Source organism: Peromyscus californicus, unplaced genomic scaffold, assembly GCF_007827085.1.
Source record: "Peromyscus californicus insignis strain IS unplaced genomic scaffold, ASM782708v3 Scaffold_8__1_contigs__length_139910024, whole genome shotgun sequence".
NCBI classification, from domain to species: domain Eukaryota; kingdom Metazoa; phylum Chordata; class Mammalia; order Rodentia; family Cricetidae; genus Peromyscus; species Peromyscus californicus.
Window position 1 is genome coordinate 6,340,871 of NW_026294606.1, and position 19,959 is coordinate 6,360,829.

The 19,959-nt window shown below is 47.3% G+C and overlaps 1 protein-coding gene across 1 annotated transcript in view; it reads left to right on the plus strand.

Moving 5' to 3' along the window:
- Positions 1–1,396: 1,396 nt before the first annotated feature.
- Positions 1,397–19,959, plus strand: part of Spock1 (SPARC (osteonectin), cwcv and kazal like domains proteoglycan 1) — a 495,109-nt gene continuing 476,546 nt past the window's right edge. The window contains exons 1-2 of the mRNA XM_052727130.1: positions 1,397–1,554; positions 2,157–2,342. Coding sequence (XP_052583090.1) covers positions 2,157–2,342 — 186 coding nt within the window. The 5' untranslated portion in view covers positions 1,397–1,554. The remainder of the gene's footprint in view (positions 1,555–2,156; positions 2,343–19,959) is intronic.

Genomic DNA, 19,959 nt, shown 5'->3' on the forward strand with positions numbered 1-19,959 from the left:
GCTACGGCACCAGATACTCACTATATTCCTGTGGTGAGATACATCCTGGGTGAAATGTTTCCCCAACATGAAGAAAGGACTCCACATCTCTCCTGTTAAGGCTTCCCAGAGTGCACAGTAGCTGCAATTAAACCTATGCTTACAAATCACAGTCCAACTTGATCTATGCCATCCATAGCCAAATTATTACAGCACAATTCACAATTGACCACATTATTGTAGTGGCACCTTGAAAAGTGTGGCTCAGACGTGATACTGAGTGCTTGTACCCTGGGCACTGAGGGGCAGCCAAGAGCAAGACAGCCCATGCTGTCCTACAGTTCCAGGCCACAAGGAAGATGCACTTGGAATAAGCGATCTCCAGTGCGCTGAGCTTGCAGCCCGGGCAACACTGTGTCCTCAGGACAGCATCACTGAGGTCCTGGCCTGCATCGCAGGCACCAGGAATCTCTGAACAAATGGATGCTGCTGCTGCAGAATGCATTCGTAGGTTCCAGTTGGCTCCAGTTTGACCAAAGTGAGTCCAGTGCTGGAGGGAGACCATTGCCACTGGGGTCTGACCCTAGGGCTAGCCTGAGTAGGAAGTGAGAATAAGAGGTGGAAATTGTGAGAGGCAGAGGTAAGGAGGCAAAGGCCAGGTTTACAGGGGGCTAGGATTGCACCTGACTGTTCGGTGTGTCTCAGGAAAGCATCATGAAGGTGTTTGAGCTTGTAGTGTGTGCGTGAGTGCATGCGTGTGGATGTGTGAGTGTGTGCGCGCCGTCAGTTTTATTCTAACAGTACTGGGCATTGGCTGCAGCTGTACAGAGAAGCAGGCAGGGGATGCCCCTGTTTTCAGGAAGGGCAATGTGTTAAGTCCCTCACAGCCCTATTTAAGCAAACATGGCTTAGTATTTGGGAAGAGGAGTCAGGACTGGGGCAAGGCCAGCCTCCTGCTTCAGAACTCTGCCCTGTCCCTGAAGCTGGAGCATGGTTACGAAGGACTCCCACGGGTGGCTGTGGGTGAGGACCAGACTTCACAGATGCTGGGTGCATGGCTTGGACGAGGGAGTGGAGAAATTCACTCATGTATTTCTGTGCACAAGAACCATCCAGGGGCTCGTTAAAAGTGCAGACTCTTGGAGACCCTGTTGAGCGATGTTGATTCAGAAAGTTGCCTCCCCATCCACCAAAGTGATTCTGAGCCAGGTGTCCCGACCACCTGCCTTTGGAGAGTCTCCCAACACTGGGCACTTCTTGGCCTTATAACCTCGTTTCCCTCGACCTGAAATCTGTGTCAGTCCTGCAGAGAGCAGCGAATGAATCATGCTCCAGGACGGGACCGCGGAGCATCACGTAGCCGCCAGGGGGCGCCAGAGGCCTCGGCTATGAGCTCGGGCTTCTCCGCCCGCGGACGCCGCGCCCGAGCCGAGCCAGAGCGCTGCGGGCTCACAAAGCGGCCGGACGCGCGGAGGCGGCAGGTGCGCAGGGGAACCAGCGGGCAGCAGCCTTCCCAGCCACCGCTGCACAGGAGCCCCAGCAACTCGGTCACCGGGACTCGAGCGGGCCCCCAAGGTACGTGTCCGCAGAACCCTGAGCCCGAACTTGGCGTATTGGCGTAGTTGGGACCTTCCGGAGGCCATCCCCGGGGCCGACAGGGTCAGGGCCTGGGGGCATCTCTGCGCGCCCCTGTTGCACAGAAGCAGCGGGCAGGGCACAGGAGGACCTTCGCCTTAGCTGGGAATGGGAGGCCCGGCTTGAGGGCACCCTAAAAGCCCCCATCTGCCAGAGCCTGGGATGATGCTCAGAACCCCGTTATCCCTATCCCTGCCCCACAGCTGTGGGCCCCGTCTGTGGGAGTGCGGCTGGCACATTGAGCATCCGGGTTTTGGGGAGAGGTACTGACGCCCCTCATCCGAGAGCAGGTGAGAGGGTCCTCTATAGTTTGACAGCAGCCCCAAATCCCTGACCTAGCCTCTGCGTTTGTAGCTGTCTCCATTCATAAGGGCTCTCCAGGTGCAGCCTCCGTCCCAGGTGTGCGAGGGACCACCCTGTCCCCACTGTGATCATTCGGGTTGCAGCTGGTGCGCTCCCTAGGCGCCCAGACCCCCGGAGGGAGCGAGGGGCTCGAGGTCGCCCTGTTGTCGCCGGCTCACGCCCGTGTGCCCTGCCCCCAGATGCCAGCGATCGCGGTGCTCGTAGCGGCCGCCGCGGCGTGGTGCTTCCTCCAAGTGGACAGCCGGCACCTGGACGCGCTCGCAGGCGGCGCGGCCCTCAACAACGCCAATTTCCTAGACAATGACCAGTGGCTGAGCACCGTCTCCCAGTATGACCGTGATAAGTACTGGAACCGTTTCCGAGACGTGAGTACAGCTGCCACCCTCTCTGGGGGTGGAAAATAGGGGAAGCTCAGAGGCAGGTGAAGGGGTAGGGATGGTAGATTCAAACCTCCCACGGAGGTCCACAGTCCATAGGTCTAGCCTGAGAGGAACTTTAAAGAGAACTTGGAAGGCTGGATGCTCTTGCGTGCTACCTGTGGTCCAGGTGTGTGCACTTGTAGGACTGACGCAGCTGTCTGCACGGAAACAGGGCGCGAACCTTAAGCAGCTTGGGGAGAGGGGCTCTTCAAAGTGTCTGAGAGCTCCGGATGGCAGACTGACTTTACCAAGCCCTAGAGGGAAGCTCCCAGGAGCGGCAGTGGTTTTGCGTCAGACAAAAATCCCCACTGGATGAGCGTAGCTCATTTATTAGGGAGCCAGATGTGGCAGGCATGAGGGGAGTCCCAGATGTGGCAGGCATGAGGGGAGTCTTGGGGGTCTCATGGCAATGAGCTTGATGAAATGTCAGGGAACAGTGCAGTGGTTTGGAGTCTTCCAGACTTTAGTGGAAGGGAAAAGGGAGCAGGCAGTCCAGGGAATCCGTCCCCTTTTCCCCCACGAATGTGCTGGGATGTGGGGGAGAAACTCCCAGGCATCAGGGGCGCTTCTGTTTGTTTCCGGCCCAGTCCTGGCTCCCACACACCTCTGCGCCCCCAGAAGATGGGGCAAGAAGCATCTGGCACAGTCGTTCCAGCAGCCTGTCTCCCCCCACCCCCAGCAGTACCTGTTCACAGCTTCTTCAAAGATTTTACTGGGTGGAAGGGGTCAAGCACTTCCAGGGGACATTAGGAATCCCTGTCCCCAAGATGCTTTCAATATTGTAAAAATATCCAAGACTTATAATGAGTAAGGCTTTTATGTCCAAATGCATTGTTGTTTTTGTTTTTGTTTTCAGTTTATATGTTATGACATTTTTAAAAAGCAGTATGTGCATTTTAAAGTGGTAACCTGGCTGGTACCACCGAACCCCTTGTTCTCATCACAGGGCACGGCTTAAATACAGAGGTGGAGAGAGGTGGCTTCACACTTTTCTCCACAGGGTTTCTTATAGCCCCGTTCTCAGTCCTGTGTCCCCCCCGCCCCCCCCCCCCCCCCCCCCCGGCCTTGCAGGGAGCAGGTCTCTGTGGAACTGAATGGCTCCAGATGTTTGCCTGTGCTTTCTAAATAGCAACCTCTCTAGGGCTCCCTCCCAGAGGCAGAAGCAACTTTAGCCTTGAGTGCAGACTTGCTTATATGCTCTCTCAGCCCCTTCTCCTCTTTGGAGTGGATGGTGGGCAGCTTCTTCAGGGAAGAGGTTTTCAAACATATACTGAGTATCCTTGGTTATTTGGGGCTGTTTACAGCAGATCTGCCTGCTGAATCCCAACAGGCAGATTCCAGCTGCATCTCACAGCCCCCACTAAGTTCTCTTAGCCATCTATGGCCCATTTATGATTTTGATGGCCAGATTGTGATACTTCCATTCCTAGCCAGGTTGGAATGGGGCATGGGGGAGGTATAGACACTGTTTTGCTTTTGTTTAATTATTACATTTCAACTAGAATTGAGGAACCAGGTACATGATGAACTCTTACAGACCTGGGCAAATTGGACTTGGTTTAGAGGATGGGCCACCTTTGCTGGGTGGGTGCTCTGGAACAGGGAATAATGGGTGGGGTGAAAATACTTGTGCCTGCCTCTTGGGTCTTTGGGTTGTGCAAAGGTCTGTATCCTCAGTACGTCATGAGTATTAATGTCCTAATTCCCATTTAGCTTTTCATTTTAAGGAAGTGAATGGCTTCTTTCTTTCTTTTTGTTTTGGGTGGTCCTGACTTTTAAAAAGTAGATCAAATTGTACTCCCTGCCCCCGGACATGACTAATGATGAAATCCAGGTTGCTTACTGAACTACAGCATCCAGCCTTTTTGTTTTGTTTTTATTAATTAAATTATTTATTTATTTTACATCCTGACCTCCCTTCCCTCCTCCCCTCCCATTCCCTTCCCCACCTTCCCTCTGTGCCCCCTCATCCACTCCTCCTTTTCTGTTCAGAAAGGGGCAGGCCTCCCATGGATATCAACAAAACATGGCATATCAAGTTGCAGTAAAACTAAGCACCTCCTCTTGTATTTAGGCTGGGCAAGGCCACCCAGTATGATGAATAGGTTCCCAAAAGCTAGCCAAAGTGTTAGCAACAGCTCCTGCTCCCACTGTTAGGAGTCCCACACGTAGACCAAGCTGCACAACTGTAGATATGTATGTAGAGGGGCTAAGTTGGTCCCATGCAGGCTCTCTGGTTGTCCGTCCATACTCTGTGATCCCCTATGAGCCCAGGTTAGTTGATTCTGTGAGTTTTCTTGTGATGTCCTTGACCCCTCTGCCTTCTACAATCCTTCCTCCCTCTCTTCAGCAGGATTCCCTGAGCTCCACCTAACGTTGGCTGTGGGTCTGAATTTGTTACCACCCGTTACTGGATGAAGCCTCTCTGGTGACAATTGGGCTAGGCACCTTTTTGAGGACAGGCGCTGTGATTCATCCTTTAAACAAACATACTAGACAGTTCCCAGGATGGTTAAGAACACTGCCTTGATGACTGTTTTGAAGAGAGGTCCAAGGTTTAAGCATGAAAGAGGGAAGCTCCTGGAGCAGTTAGGTGCCAAACCAGCGCTTTTAACAGTGTGTCGTTTGTAAAAATGACAATTTGGTTCAGCAAGCCATTAAAAACATCCAAAGATGTTAAAATATTTGCAAACACCATCAATCATCAACCATTTTCTACGCTTCACGGAATCATCTGGTCTCCTCAGTGGCTCAGATATAATTGAATGCCATTAACCTCTTTAAAGTGTCATGAACTCAACAGACATCCTTTTGGGGCAGGTCTAGGTACCTTTAGTTGTGTCACTTGGACAAGCCTGGGCCCTCAGACACCAGGGAGAGAAGAGTGCTTTCTTTAGAAACAGGCCACTCTAGGGATAATATATGAAGTCTGGCTAGGGTGGCAGTGGCTTGACCAGCCTGATCACTCTTAGTGAGCCAGCCCTTGCTCCAGGTTGACAAAACCTTAGCTTCTTGGCTATTATTTTGGGGCTTTTTTTGTTTTGTTTTGTTTTTAGAAACACGGTTTCTCTGTGTAATAGCTCTGGCTGTCTCTACAACTCATTTTGTAGACCAGGCTGGCCTTGAACTCAAAGAGATCCCAGTGTTGGGATTAAAGATATGTGCCACCATGTCCAACTGGAGCTTTTTGTTTTGAAGTTGCTGATCACTTTAAAAGAATATGGTAATGATGCATGTCAGGTTTTTGAAATTCACTGTGAAAGAAAATGACCCATCTCCCACTAACATTGCTTTGTTGGACTTGGGTGATACACATTTAGAAGTGACCTTTGATCTTGGGAAGCTAAAAGCGAAGGGTTACCTTACTTTGTTTTGTCTTATTTTTTGAGACAGTCTCTTGTAGTCTAGTGTGGTATTGAACTTATTATGTAGCCAAGATTGACCTTGAACTCTTGAACTCTGCCTCCCCAGTGCTGGGATTATTGGTGGGCATGTGGTCCTAAGCACCCCTTTTTTCAGAGAGGTGACTGTACATACTGGTAGTCATGTCTGGACCAGCTTGGAAATGGATGGTGTTAGAATGTGTTTCTTTGATTTTTTGAGTGTTGGATGTGCTGTGACATTGCTGGAGATGAACTGGCAGCCCCTGAATTAAGGCTTTGAAAAGTGTCTTGTCACTCAGCACATGGACAGTCACTTTCTCCAGTTAAACATTAAAACTACCCCATGACTTGCTGGCTACAGTTAGGGATCCAATAAGGACATAAAGGCATCCAGATGGCTGTTCCTCCACGCACTGGTGGTTACTTAGCTTGGTATTACTTTATCAAGACTAGAAATTGGGATGTTTTGGCCAGAGGGAGGCCTGGACTTTTGTACAAATACAACCTCAAGAAGGATGCTATTAGCAGGGCAGCTGCACATGTGAGCGCAGAGTGATGTGACAGCATGTCCAAAACCTGGGCGAGCCCAAACCAGACCAGATCCCAGCATGCAGAGAGGAAATGGGCACACAAACCCACTGCAAGCCTTGGAGCTATCAGCAATTGTTGGCTGCCAGGCGGGGAGACAGTTTTCTCCAAGACTGTAGTCCCTGGTGAGTTGACTACTCTAGCAGAGGAGGACTAGCCAAGAATACGTGGGCAGCGCAGGTTTGTCCTGAAGGACTGAAAACAAACACAGTGGGCTTGGTGGGTAGAGAATGGGGGCAGTCTGATGAACACAACAGCAGCAGGAGGAAGCAGAGAGCAAGCGGATGTATAAGCCACACAGCACTTCCCATCCCTAGCTGCCATGTGTCCTGCTTCCCCGTGGTTTGTGTTTGAGACATTAGAGTGCTACAAATCTGATTTGGTTTTGACCAAGTTCCCTCTATTCATTTCTACATTTCACTCATCCTTGTAAATATTTGACTACTTCTTGAGTATGCGGTTCTGACCTATAAAAGTGAGCACGTTTAATGTAATCCTTTCTCTCCTACAGCCTCTGGTATGCCGCTGACTCAGGCTGTTGCACAATTCTTTCTTATTCTATGTTCTTTAAAAAACAGCAAGTTTTTTTTTTCTCATGGAGATAATACCCACTGGAAGTAAGGAAAAGATTTAACATTGCATAAATAGATAATAGCGAACATTTATGGAGCATTCAGTGTGTCAGGCATTGTTCAAGGCACTTCCTGTGCATTATTTAATATAACAATCCAATGAAAAGAGTACTACTATCCTTGCCTATTTATTGAGAGAGCTGAGCTTCTTAGCCAGGATTCCAGAGACACCTGGGTGTGAGGGGCCTGGGTCCTGCAACCAACAGGGCTGAGTGGTTTGCGGGTGTGTACCCTGTCCACAGCTCCATCCATATCATGGTGCAAGGCCTCCCCACTTCATGCCTGAGGGCAGTCAGCCAGGAACTTGAGCAGTGGGAAGCCAGGAGACACAGCTTATTGTCGGGGTTGTGTCAAGCTTTATCTTCTAATAATGAGCTTCTGATTTGATTAAAATAATATCGTTGCTTACACTAAACATGACATTTCCTTTCTTTTGCACACATGAAACCAGCCTTGACATTTAACTCCAGGATAATTACCTCTAGTAAGCCTGAAGAGTCAGAAGTGCTGCTTTTGCTGGCATTTATCTTATTCTTGAGTGACCTGGGTTTATAATTCTAATGAGAGCACGCGTGGACCACACTCTGTGGGATATGGTGGTCTCCATGGCAGAAAAGGGTGGCAGCGACCACCTGACCATAACATCTCACTTACAATGAGTTTCAGGGCCAAGTGGGGCTTCCTGCTAGCACAGGGGTTGACTCTGTTGGTGGTGCTGGTGACAAGTGGTGGTGTGGCTTAGCAGATTGGTCATTAATTTGTCACCACATGGGGTTGGTTTGTGATGGAGTGTAGCAGAAAGTCATTTTGGTTAAACAGGTTCAAGGAGACATAAATGAATGCCTTTAATGAACCTACTGTCTTAAATCTCTGAACCACATGACCACTGATAATTACAGTTTTAAGGGTTGACAGGCCTAAGAGCATCCTGTCTTCTCTGACCTTCCTTTTAGTCTAGCCATGACAGATAGAAGCTAGATCTTTCTTGGCATATGTGGTGGAACCTCTTCTCTCTGCTGACCTCGTGAGCTGAGTTTTCTACCTCTCCCTGGTCTTTGCAGCCCTTCCACACAGGACAGGACTGGAATGCATTTCTGGGAGGCCAGGCATCTTGGTACATGCTGGCAAAGCTATTTTCCAAGCCAAGAAGTGGCTCCAAATAGAGAATTGAATCTGTGAGAGTCCCTGAGGGACAAGACTTAGCCATTAACTCAACTGTTATTTTGCTTGAGGAGACAGAGGAAAACTAGAAATTAGGTATTTTATAAAAATCGTATTTATTTGCTCAATATGACATATTTCAAACCAAACACATTCACTATCTAAATTCAGATATTTTCTGTAAGGTTGAGTTTACATAAAAATGTATGTATGTGTGCCTATATGTGCACTGCATTCATGCAGGAGCCTGGGAGGCCAGAAGTGGGCAGAGCCGTTGGAACCGCAGTAAGAGGTGCAGGAGCTTTGAACCAAACCCAGGTCCTCTGCACGAGTCCTCCTGACTGCGAAGTGTCTCTCCAGCTCCAGCTCTAGCCCCTTGCTTATTGTGAAGTGTGTCTGTGCTGTGTGTCAGGTGGCAAGTTACTTGGATGCTAACACATGGCCTTCTTTTCCCACACTAGATAATGACACATAAAACATTTCCTGTAAGAGATTAAGTAGTTTGCCAAGGTTGCAGGTACTTTTCCAGGATGGTTTCTAGTCTGAGATACCATTTCTTGTAAGATTTACCATTTTAATGCACTATTAATTAAGTAAGTCTATGTCCAGGGTAGAGCTTGGCAGACCTCTGCAGAAAGCTGGGCTGCACGGGGCTGTGTCCTCCTGTGGAAGTGACCACTATGAAGAAAGGAGCCCAGCAAGACAACCTGTCCATCTCTCCCTTGGCAGTGGAGAGAAAAGACGAGATGAACACAGAGACCCTCAACAGGCACCTGTGTACCCCACTGCTCCATCACCCCTCCCCAAACTCCATACAGTTATAGCAGCGTCAAATGTCAAATCATCTGTTCTCTGAGCTGCTGGCTCCTTTTTTTTTTTTTTTTTTTAAGTGTGATGGTTCTGTTTTATTAGTGAGGCCTCTAGCATGCAAGTGACTGAAAACCAGTCTAAGCCAGCTTAAATGGAAAGGTAATCTGACTCACTATCCTTGACTCTGTTCTTATTTCATGCCCGTCTGAAAGGTGGTATGCAGTTTCATTAGCCAAATCTCTGTTACTTGCCACTCACAGCTCTTAGCAGAGGCAACCTCCCCATCATATTTCACATGACACTTAGGCTCCCTCATCCCCAGGTCAAAACTGGCAATCCTTATCATGAAATATCAAGGAGGAGTTTGGAGCTCAGCTGTGCCAAAAATTCTAGTTATGTGAAGCACTCCCTTGGACATCTTTAAACCCAAGGATCCCTCATTGACATCACTACCCATGGATCTCTGAGCCAATTGTTAAACGACATTTTGTCTTTTAGAATTTTTCCAGCCTAGTCTTATGGGTAGAGAGGGTGATGGGTCCTGAGGCAGATGGTCCAGGTAGCCAGTGTACTACTGTGGCCTCTTAGTACCCTGTACATTAGAAACCTGCCATTTGGTCTCAGCTCTGAGTGAGACCAGCACCATTCCTCAGGGCCAGCACCTGGTCTAGTGATGATTCTGACTGGCTCCAGGTTTGGCTTTAGAACCAACAGGCAAACAGGAATAGGATTGGCCACACTGTTGTTCCTTCTCTCCCAATAACCAGCCGTCAGTTCCTGCTCATGAAAGGCAGTCAGAGGCCTGTAATTCATGGCAGCCAGAGCAGACTGCCCAGGGCTTAGGAAACTACAAGCAATAACAAAGTTGATCCAGAAAAGGGTGTTTTGTTGGGATGGAAATGTTCCTCAAATGCCAGTCACATCCGATCTTCGCTGGGCTTTGGGAGCAGGAGACAGACACAGTCTGTACTGTCCTGAGTGCTGGGAACAGGAGACAGACAGTGTGTACTGTCCTGAGTGCTGGGAACAGGAGACAGACACAGTCTGTACTGTCCTGAGTGCTGGGAACAGGAGACAGACACAGTCTGTACTGTCCTGAGTGCTGGGAACAGGAGACAGACAGTGTGTACTGTCCTGAGTGCTGGGAACAGGAGACAGACAGTGTGTACTGTCCTGAGTGCTGGGAACAGGAGACAGACATAGTCTGTACTGTCCTGAGTGCTGGGAACAGGAGACAGACAGTGTGTACTGTCCTGGGCTTTGGTTTGCTGTGTGAGACAGACCGTCTTAGTACTTAGTCACCCAGGTGCAGCAGAGGCAGAGGAACCTGAATGGGGAGGAGGAGCCCTGGAGCACTTTGGCTAGGGGAAAGCCTCCATCCCTGGTGAAGGTACAGAAGCTGAGCTAGAAGATGCCTGAGTGATCTGGGGAGGAGAGGAGGCAGCTGTGTCCCATCCCAGACAGTGGCATGGGCAGGACTGAGTGTCCAGAAGTGGGAAAAACCTTAAGGTGTTTTCATCAAGGGTGTTTATCCTAGGATTCTCTTAAGTGGTGAACTCTCTCCCACATGTTTACACATCTTCAATTTATTATATTATTTTTGGGACCAAGAAGTCAACTATGGAAAGTGGGGTGCACAGATGGTCCAAACGCTGGGGAGCTTGCCTGTTCCTTGAGTCTTTCTGTGCCATCCTCTACAGCTGTTTGCTGTGTGGACTTTACTCTTTACCCTCACACCCTAGGACTTCACAGTTTTCTAGTGTCTTTATCCTTTCTCTCTAGTCAAGTGAACTGGGTTTCAGAGCCTCATTTCAGTCTGTTGTTTAGGAATGAGGTGCCTTAGAGTTTCCTGGATGCTTTGTGAAGTTGGGGTTTTAAGATGAGATTGAAGTTCATGAGATGCTCCTTGCTGTCTTTCCCGTCCTCTCTTCCACTGAAAACAAGCGGAGGCTGGACTCTGAGGTCATAGATGGAAAGCTTTCTGCTCTCAGAGGTCAGTTTAGGGTAGGGAGAGACAACTGTATACTGTTACCGTACTGCCATGTCATGCATAGGATATGTACGTTACAGCCTTGGGTATGGGTCTTCCCTATATCTCCTTGGCAGACATGAGATTAATGGTTTCTCAAGTGCGAGGGAAGAGTGATGCATCCACAGATGTGAAAATTAACTTGATTGGGTCACTTTTCTGACAAATTCTCTGTGAATGTGTCCCTCAGGACATTCATCTGAGGCTTGGAAAATAATGTATTTGGGGCTGGAGAGATGGCTCAGTGGTAAGAACACTTGCCGAGGACCTGGTTTAGCTCCCAGCATCCACACCAAGAGAATTAAAACCTGCTGTAACTCCAGTTACAGGGGACCTGATGCCTGCTTAAGGCCTTTGTGGGCACCAGACATGCACATGGTGCACAGTCATGGATGTAGGCACTCAACATACACATAAAATAAAAATAAAACTTAAAAAACCCCACTATTATATAAAAGAAGAATTATTCTTTAGTGCAATAGGATGGAGGAAGGGCACATTATGCAACTATTTGTAATAACTTTAGGCTTATCAACAATATTCCCAGCAGGGTTGTTGTTGGGTAAGTGGGTGTTTATGCAGAGTTGAGCAATGCTTGTGTTTGGGACCAGAAGCGGAGCCCCCCTGGAGCTGTCCTGGGCAATCTCAGCCCAGATAAAACACTTAGAAATGAGATATAGTGAGGGGAGATCTTTTCTTTCCATTTCAGCTGTACATATTCTGTCCCTTCACATATACAGAATGATTCCAGCCCAATCCAAAGGGAGGCCAGGCCAAATAGTGATGACCGACTATGGAGGAGGATAAAACAGCAGTGTCCAGAGGGCTGTGTGGGGCCAGCACACTCTGACCTTACAGCATTGCAAAGTCACTGGTGGAGCTTGCTTCAAATGCAGAACTGAGCCTGCTGGTCAGGTCCACCGTGTAGAAATGGCATCCAGGAACCTACATTTGATGCACAGTCTAAGTAGTTTTGGTGTAGGTGGTTCTCAAGCAGTATTTACAGAGAAATCCTGGAGAATAGTCATTCAGCCTAAATAGCCAACACCATGAAGCAGAGTGCTGTTTTCACCTTATACCAACATGACTGCCACTGACATCAGGGGAAGGAAAGATCCCATTTTCCCTTGCATATATCTGCATCAGTTTGAACAACAGTCATTGCTAATCTGTGGGCTGGAATAACATTGGCTCTGGTTGGTGTAGGGATGTTTGAACTCATGAGCACAGTGCAACTGATGGGACTTTCTCCACCACAGAGTACCAGGGAACTGTTTCAACAAATCTCCCTGTCTTCAGAGGGCAAATGCCCTAAGACTCTGTCTGATTTTGCATCCTTTATCACAGAGTGGATATGATTTATGCACAGATGAATGGAAGGAAATTGACTCTTGCATTGGCTTGACTTTATAGTGAACAGGCATTGAGGCAGAAGAGATGTTCAGATCAGAGAAGACAAGAAATGGTAGATGTGACAAGGAACGTTGACTTCTTCGGGGGATGGACCCTCAGATACACACCGGCATGCCAGTGGAGGCGTAGAAAAGAAATGCAGGTCAGGTCCAGAGACCTGCTTGCTACCTTTGGTATACTAAACCATTTTGGTACACAAGTCATTTTGGTTGGCCAGATTATTCTGGGAAGATTGTGGGCATCAAAAAAGACTCATCAAAACTTAGGAAATTCCTGGACATTAGCAGAAGCGGACAGGATTCTGTGTTATGAAGCCTTCCCATTGACCTCTCACCCAACTCTTAAGCTTTACTTTGCTCCACTTGGTTGAATTTTCTCTGATCAATAGTAAATCCACAGTGCCTAAAACTGGTAAATGTATGGCCAAGAGGGAGAAAATAGTCTATTGAAGAGACATGTGGCTATCTGGCGGGATTTTTCATTTTGTCATTATTCTGGGCTGTCTGGGTTTTTCCAGATCTTTCCATGCTCAATGGGCATGTTGAATGGTTTGGGACTTGTGGGGGACTTCATGGTTAGTGCTCAGCACTTTGAACAAGGTACAGCATTGCCTCCATTACAAACACCTAGCCTTGCAGTGACCCTGGGGCCTGGTCTGTACCACTTTCCATCTTCTTAAATGGGTCCTGTGTCACTTCCAGCGAGTAAGAGTATAAATGCCACCCCCATGAACATACAACTGCTGAGCTCAGTGGTTGGTATTTGGGAAATTGTGGAAGTTTTGTATTCCAGAACTGTTGGTTTAAATAACTTCCCAGAAGCACCTTTGTACATATTTTACAGAAAGATTTATTTATTTGTGTTTTATGTGTATGAGTGTTTGCCTGCATGCAGGTATGTGCATCACATGCATGCAGTGTCTGCAGAGGCCAGAAGAAGACATCACACCCACTGCAGCTGAATGTACAGGCATTTGTGAGCTGAGCCGCCGTGTGGGTGTTAGATCTGAACCTGGGTCCTCAGCAGTAGCAGTGCGTGTCCTGACTGCTGAGCCACCTCTCCAGCTCCTTTCTGTGGTCATCCCAGACCCACGTTCCTGCCTTCCAGAGACCAGACCCTGGTGTACTGCTTCACTGGGTTGGTTGGATTTCTTGTCTCTGTGTTCGTCACATAGAATGACTGGCCAAGCTGTAACGAGTCCTTCTCTGTCCTACCAGTTAGCTTCCAAATAATGACGCTGAGATTGTGAAAGCTCGGCCTATAGTTTAGGCTTAGTTCTTATAACTTAAATTAACCCCCTTCTATTAATCTATATCCTGCCATGTGGCTCATGGCTATCACCTCTCCTCCTGCTAGTCCTTCTTCCTCTATATCTGGCTGGCAACTCCACCTTCTTCTTCTCAGAGTTCTCTCTCTGCCTAGAAGTCCTGCCTAGACCTCCTGCCTAGTTATTGGCTGTTCAGCTTTTTATTACACCAATCACAGCAGTACATATTCACATAGTGTACAGATATCCCACAAGACCAGCTGTGCTTAGACACAGCATGGAGACCAACATGGCGCCTGCCTGAGATAAGCAGAAGGCATAGTGGTTGGAGAACCTGTATGACGTCATTCTGGAAAGAACATGCCTATAAATGGACCACCTGAGCCTGACACAGTGGGCTCTCTGACGCCCTCTACTTCCCGAGACTCTGGGCCGTGTCTCCAGGGGACAGTTGATTTAGTTTTAATGTGTGTGTCTGCTGTCAAGTTAGCTCCCCTGGATGTATATTGAAATGTGTGAACAACTGCTGCTATTTTGCCTGACTCTGGGGACCTAAACACTGTGTGTGTGTGCGTGTGTGTGTGTGTGTGTGTGTGTGTGTGTGTGTGTGTGTGTGCGTGTGTGTGCATGTGTGTGTGTGTGCGTGTGTGTGCGTGTGTGTGTGTGTACATGTGCTAGTTGGTACATTGAGATGGGTGGTTTGATGTGCTAACAGGTGTTTCGGTGTGGTGATATAGCCTTGGGAAGGCTCTAGGCTGAGGCCCATTGTGCATAGAGATATAACCACAGACCTGCATTACTGGGGTGGGCATGTTTCACAGGAGTGTAGCACACACCAATCACAGGGGACCCGAAGCAGGCACAGTCACACAGCTGCAAACTGAGAGACAATGTTGAGAAGTTCGTCCTGTGGGCCTTGGGGTTACTGCCTGTCCCTCCCCTAGTAAGAACTCTCCTGATGTCTAACAGCATGTGACTCCTGCCTGCTTTTGTATTTTTACAGATGGGTCTCTGAGGATTCACTCTGTTGTCTGTTTTCATTCACCAAACTGGCTATGTGGTTTGAATAGGTGATATCTTTTCCTTTTCATCGTGCTATGAACAACCCAAACGTGGCTGACTTGTTATCAAGGGCACTTGAGGTCATTGGGTTTATTACACATGAACACTGTCATGGGCATGCCCTTGGGTGGCCTAGGTTCCCAGGAACACACCTGCTGTGAGATTCAGTGGTCACCAAAAGACAAGGGAGCATTCAGCTTTAAGGGAAGTGGTTGGACCATTTCCCACAGTGGTTAGGCCAATTTCTTTCACTACTTCTGAATGAAAATTCAGTGGTAGCAACACATGCAATTAAAAATAAAAACCAGAAGCAAACCTATAATCAACCCACAGATCCAAGTAAGAACTATGCTGAGCATCTATTGTTTTTAGGCACTTGCCTAGCCTTATGGAGTGTGTGTGTGTGTGTGTGTGTGTGTGTGTGTGTGTGTGTGTGTGTGTAGGAGAGGAGGAGATGGGGGTGGAGGGGAGAAAGCCGAGCTTATGAGTGAAAGCAGTTAAAGACATGGTAGTGTTTTGAGTGCTATAGATAAAAAGTAGGGTAAGGGGAATATAGAAAAGATGTGTTTACACTTTAACTGGGGGATTTTGTTGTTCTTTTGGCTTTATAGTGTTCTTTTCCCAACTTAAAGGAATAGATAATTTTAAAGAAAAGTAAGATGGTACAGGAAAAGAAAAAGAAGAAAATAACTCACTTTTGTCCAATATGTAGGTGATATTAGCTCTTTGCATGGCATCTATGTGTGCCCAGTAGGCTTTAACACTGTAAAAAATAGTTATTTGTGGGGATTACACATTCACAAAGGTACATCTATAGAGGTCAGAGGACACATGGCAGGAGTCAGTTCTCTCCTTCCCTTATGTGGGTCCTGAGGATTGAACTCAGGTCATCAGGCTTGGCAGTTGGACCCTTTACCTGCTAAACCATCTCAAACCAGGTAGGCTTTTTAACACCAAAAATTTTCATGATTATTAAGCCATTTCTTTGGTTTAATACACACACATGCTCTCTCATTCATTTTACAGCACAGCGTAGACATTTAAGTGTGGTATTGGACTTCAAAAATGTCATTTTAATTTGTTAGATCACTCCTGTGAATATATGCATTCCATAATATATATAAAACCAGGGTTCTGATGATAGTCAAGTAATTATTTTTATTTTTCTTTATTTTGGAGCATATGAGTCATCCTGCATCTAAAATGGATTTGTTTTCATATATTTCAAGATGTAGAAATACTTGGTGTACTCACACATGTATCTGTGTTGAGCAGGAACCCTCAGAACCATGACTCTTCCCTATGCCTGTTGTTAGTGTTTCTTGGTAAAGGATGGAAACCTGGCATGTCTATCAAGCTAAACGTAGGTGGTGGTTCTACTCAGGGAAGGGAATGGTCCTCAGTGGCCTGCTGGGAGAGCTGATTCTTGGTTCCCTCTGGGTTCTGCCAGGGAGACAGCCTTTGAGAAGTATCAGCTCACTCCAAGTCTGGGGGAGAACATCTTCCCCTTTTTCACATGTGCACCTGGCTTTGGGAATGTCTGCAGAGCCAATTCTCTGAGGATGCCACTGAACTCATTGTGGCAGTATTAATGAAGCCCAGCCTCACTGGTAATTGGGAGCAGATGCTTCAAGCCGGATTTTAAGTGCAATTGTGGCTGATGGATCCCTTGCTGCTGGCACATCATATAGCTGCTTTAATGCCCTTGTGGTGGAGGATGGTGAGAGGAGATCATTAAAAACCAAGTCCATCTTTACCACGGCAGCAACGTGGATGCTCCTATAGAATACAGACAAGGTCTGGGCCCCAGCTCAGTCTTCATTTGTGTCTGAGACATCTGCCTGCTTTTCATTACCCAGTATTTCCTCCTACCCACTGCTCTCATCAGACCTGCTGGTAAACTCACTGCAGAGCAGGCAAGGGGAAGGGTTCCCTTGATGCTATTTCAGCATCAACAATGAGCTGAAAGCACAAAACCACCTCGCTGGGTCTGGTTGCTCTTGGGGAGCATTTTGTAGGCTATTGATTCCCATCTAGAGAAGACTGTGTCCTCAAAGACATTGGGCCCATCTGGTCACATTTTTGAGTTGCCATGATGGGTGGGCAGGGACTAACGATGTCTAGTGAGAAGGTGCTGTGTAGGAAGTCTTCCATCCCACCCCCCAGAGAGAACTGACGGTCAGGTCAGGATTGTTAAAATGATGGCCTAGAGGTAGTCATTCCTCTTATGATATTTAAAACCTTAACTTATTTGAGAATTTTATACATGTATACAATATACTTTGATTATACCTGTACCCTACTCATATGATCCAACTCCTTCTAGCTCCTCCTACCACATCTGCCTTCCAGCTTCGTGTCCTCTACATTTCTTTCTTTTTTTCATAAACCACTGTTTCCAATTAGTACTGCTATTGTGTACATGGATGTAGGATTTGCCATTCACAGAGGCTGGGGAACCTACCAGGATCCATACCCCTGGAGAGAAATGGCTCTCCCTTCCTGTCTTGGTTAAGGTTTCTATTGCTGTGAAGAGGCACCATGTCCATGGCAACTCTTATAAAGGAAAACATTAAATTGGGGTGGCTTACAGTTTCAGAGGTTTAGTCCATTATCATTATGGTGGGACATGGTGGCATGCAGGCAGACATGGTGCTGGAGAAGGAGCTGAGAGTTTTACATCTTGATCTGCAGGCAACAGAAGGAGACAATGTCCCACACTGGGCATAGCTTGAGCGTATGAGACCTCCAAACCAGCCCCTATGGTGACAAAGTCCTTCCTCTAACAAGGCCACACCTACTCCAACAAGGCCACACCTCCTAATAGTGCCACTCCCTATGAGCCAAGCACTCAAACACATGAGTCTATGGGGCCATTCCTATTCAAACCACCACACTCCCCTATCAACCATCAACTGCCAGTAGCTTCTTAGCTAGTGGTTTTAAAAGCAAGGTATAGTGCCAGATGGGGAAGTTGAGAACAGGGACTTTTGCCTAGCCGCTCTCTCCTTTGTTCACTTAAGAATCAATGTGCAAGTCGTTTCCTAGGTCCTGGGAGGCCGCTGTGAAACAGACAGCAAAGTCCCTGCCCTCTGGGGCTTATGCTCTAAGACACAATGTTTGACTTTTCTAAAATTAAAGTCAGGATTAATTGAATAAATATGCTTCATTCCATATCCTTGGGGATGTGATAAGTTATTGCAGACAGTCCTCTGTAATAAAGGCCATATGACTTTTATTATTTTTGTTGAAATAAAGAGCTGCTGGGAGTTGTACAAGATGCTCCATGCTTTCCTTCGAGTTACAGGAAACATCTTCACTGCGAACCAGAGGGCTATTTCATTTTCTTACCTCAAAGAGGTAGCGAATGCAGAATAAAACATTTCCATTTCCCTAAAGAGCTGACAGTTTCCAGATGGACAGGCTAGGACTCCCCTTGATCCTTGTTTCCCCACCAGCTTGGCAACATGCCTTACGTTCACAAGATGGTTCTTGCTCACAACTCGTTTCTTTCTCTTATGCTGAGGCAGCAAACTTTCAAGACTTGCCCTATGACCCCACAGCAGTGTTGGCTGCACCATGTGACCCAGCATTCTGCGAGCTTGGCCTGTTCGGGGGGACTTGTTTATGGCTTCAGCTTGAGTTCCTCAGCTCTTGTCTTCTGGCTTCTATGTTCGGAGGGTCTTTTTCTGTGGCCCTCATGATTCCAGCACTCTTCCTCAAGGCAGGAAAGGAGTCACAGCCCATGACAAAGACATCAAGGCTAGTAGCTTCACAGATGATGTGGGATCCTGTCATTGCTTTTAATTCAAACTGATTACAAGTCTAGCTAGTAGAGATAGGTGGACATTGTCTCTATTTAGATGTTTTGTTCTTCGTATAGTGTCTTAGGATCATAGGTGTATGGTGTGGCCTACTCTAGGCCGGTGGCAGGACTTCATGTCAGCTCACCTCTTCCTTCTGCTTTCTCCTCACCAGTGACTGTCTTGCTAAGTTGCTCTCTCAGCCTGGCTGGCCTCAGTCCTGAGCAAGGTTATATATATATAGTTCATATTTCTAGTCTGGCCTGTAAGATTTTTTTTTATTTTTTATTTTAAGAATCCACTTCTTGCCCATGTAATTCCTGAATCACAGTAAGATGAAAGCTTCTTTCTCCTCTCTAGGCCAGGGTTAATTTCAAAAGGTCCATTTAGCTGTTTGGCATGCTCTAAGGTACCTGGGGAAACAGAGGAAACCTGTCCTGTGACGTGCTGCCCACTTGGCACAGCTCTGGGAGACTGCCTCCTTCCCTTCATGTAGATATCTGACAGGATATTTGGAGTAACTTTACACACTTTCCCAGTTTTCCAATCTTAGTCTTTGCTGGGCCCTTCCCACTGCAGAGTTAGTCTTTATGCAAAACATTCTAGTAACACACAAAACTGAGCAGCAGGAGAGTTGGGCTTCTCAACAACCAACTGTTGTCAGTACAGATACAAGAGTTCAGTTTGTGTTGTGCGGATAAGGGGACCAAGAACAGAAATGGGATCACAGTCTTCTATCATTTAGCTCAGGTAAATTCTTCCCATCACTTAGCTGAAGTGAAAATTTGAGCTTGAGAGACTCAATGATCTTAATTACTGAAGCTTTCTTTATCAGTCATGGTAGCATGCTAGAAGGTGTGAAGTTCTGGCCTAACCCTTGTTTCTAAGGCACTATTCGACAAACAGATGGAGGAAATGCAGGGTGATGGGAGTTGGTCAGGGAAGGTCATCCAGTCCCAGTGGAGAAGTTAAGAAGCTGGCTAGGAGAAGGTGCCTGCTCTGAATTCTACAGAGCCTTTTGGAGGAGAGAGGGCAAGGGGAAGGATGCTGAGCAGAGGTCTGCAGAAACGTCTACATGCAGATGAGCTCCAGGACCCTACTCAGCCAAGGCTGTGTGTGCTTAACACCCTACTCACAGATGTACTGTCCAGTATCCAAAAGGATCCAGAAAGAAATTCAGTTTCTACTCCCATCTTTCAAAAAGTGCTAGAGAAGATGGACTCATACCCCAGAGCTGCAAATCTCAAAAGCTCAAGGCTGTCCTCTTCACTGTTCTTTTGGCCTTGGTGAGCTGCTATGACAAGACGTCTCTTCTCCCTACCCCCCACTCTTGTTACTTAGTGTAATCTGCTTAGTCTGTCCTGGTGCCCCCATATCCCACTTTCTATGGGATTCTTAGGTATTCTCCTGTCCTA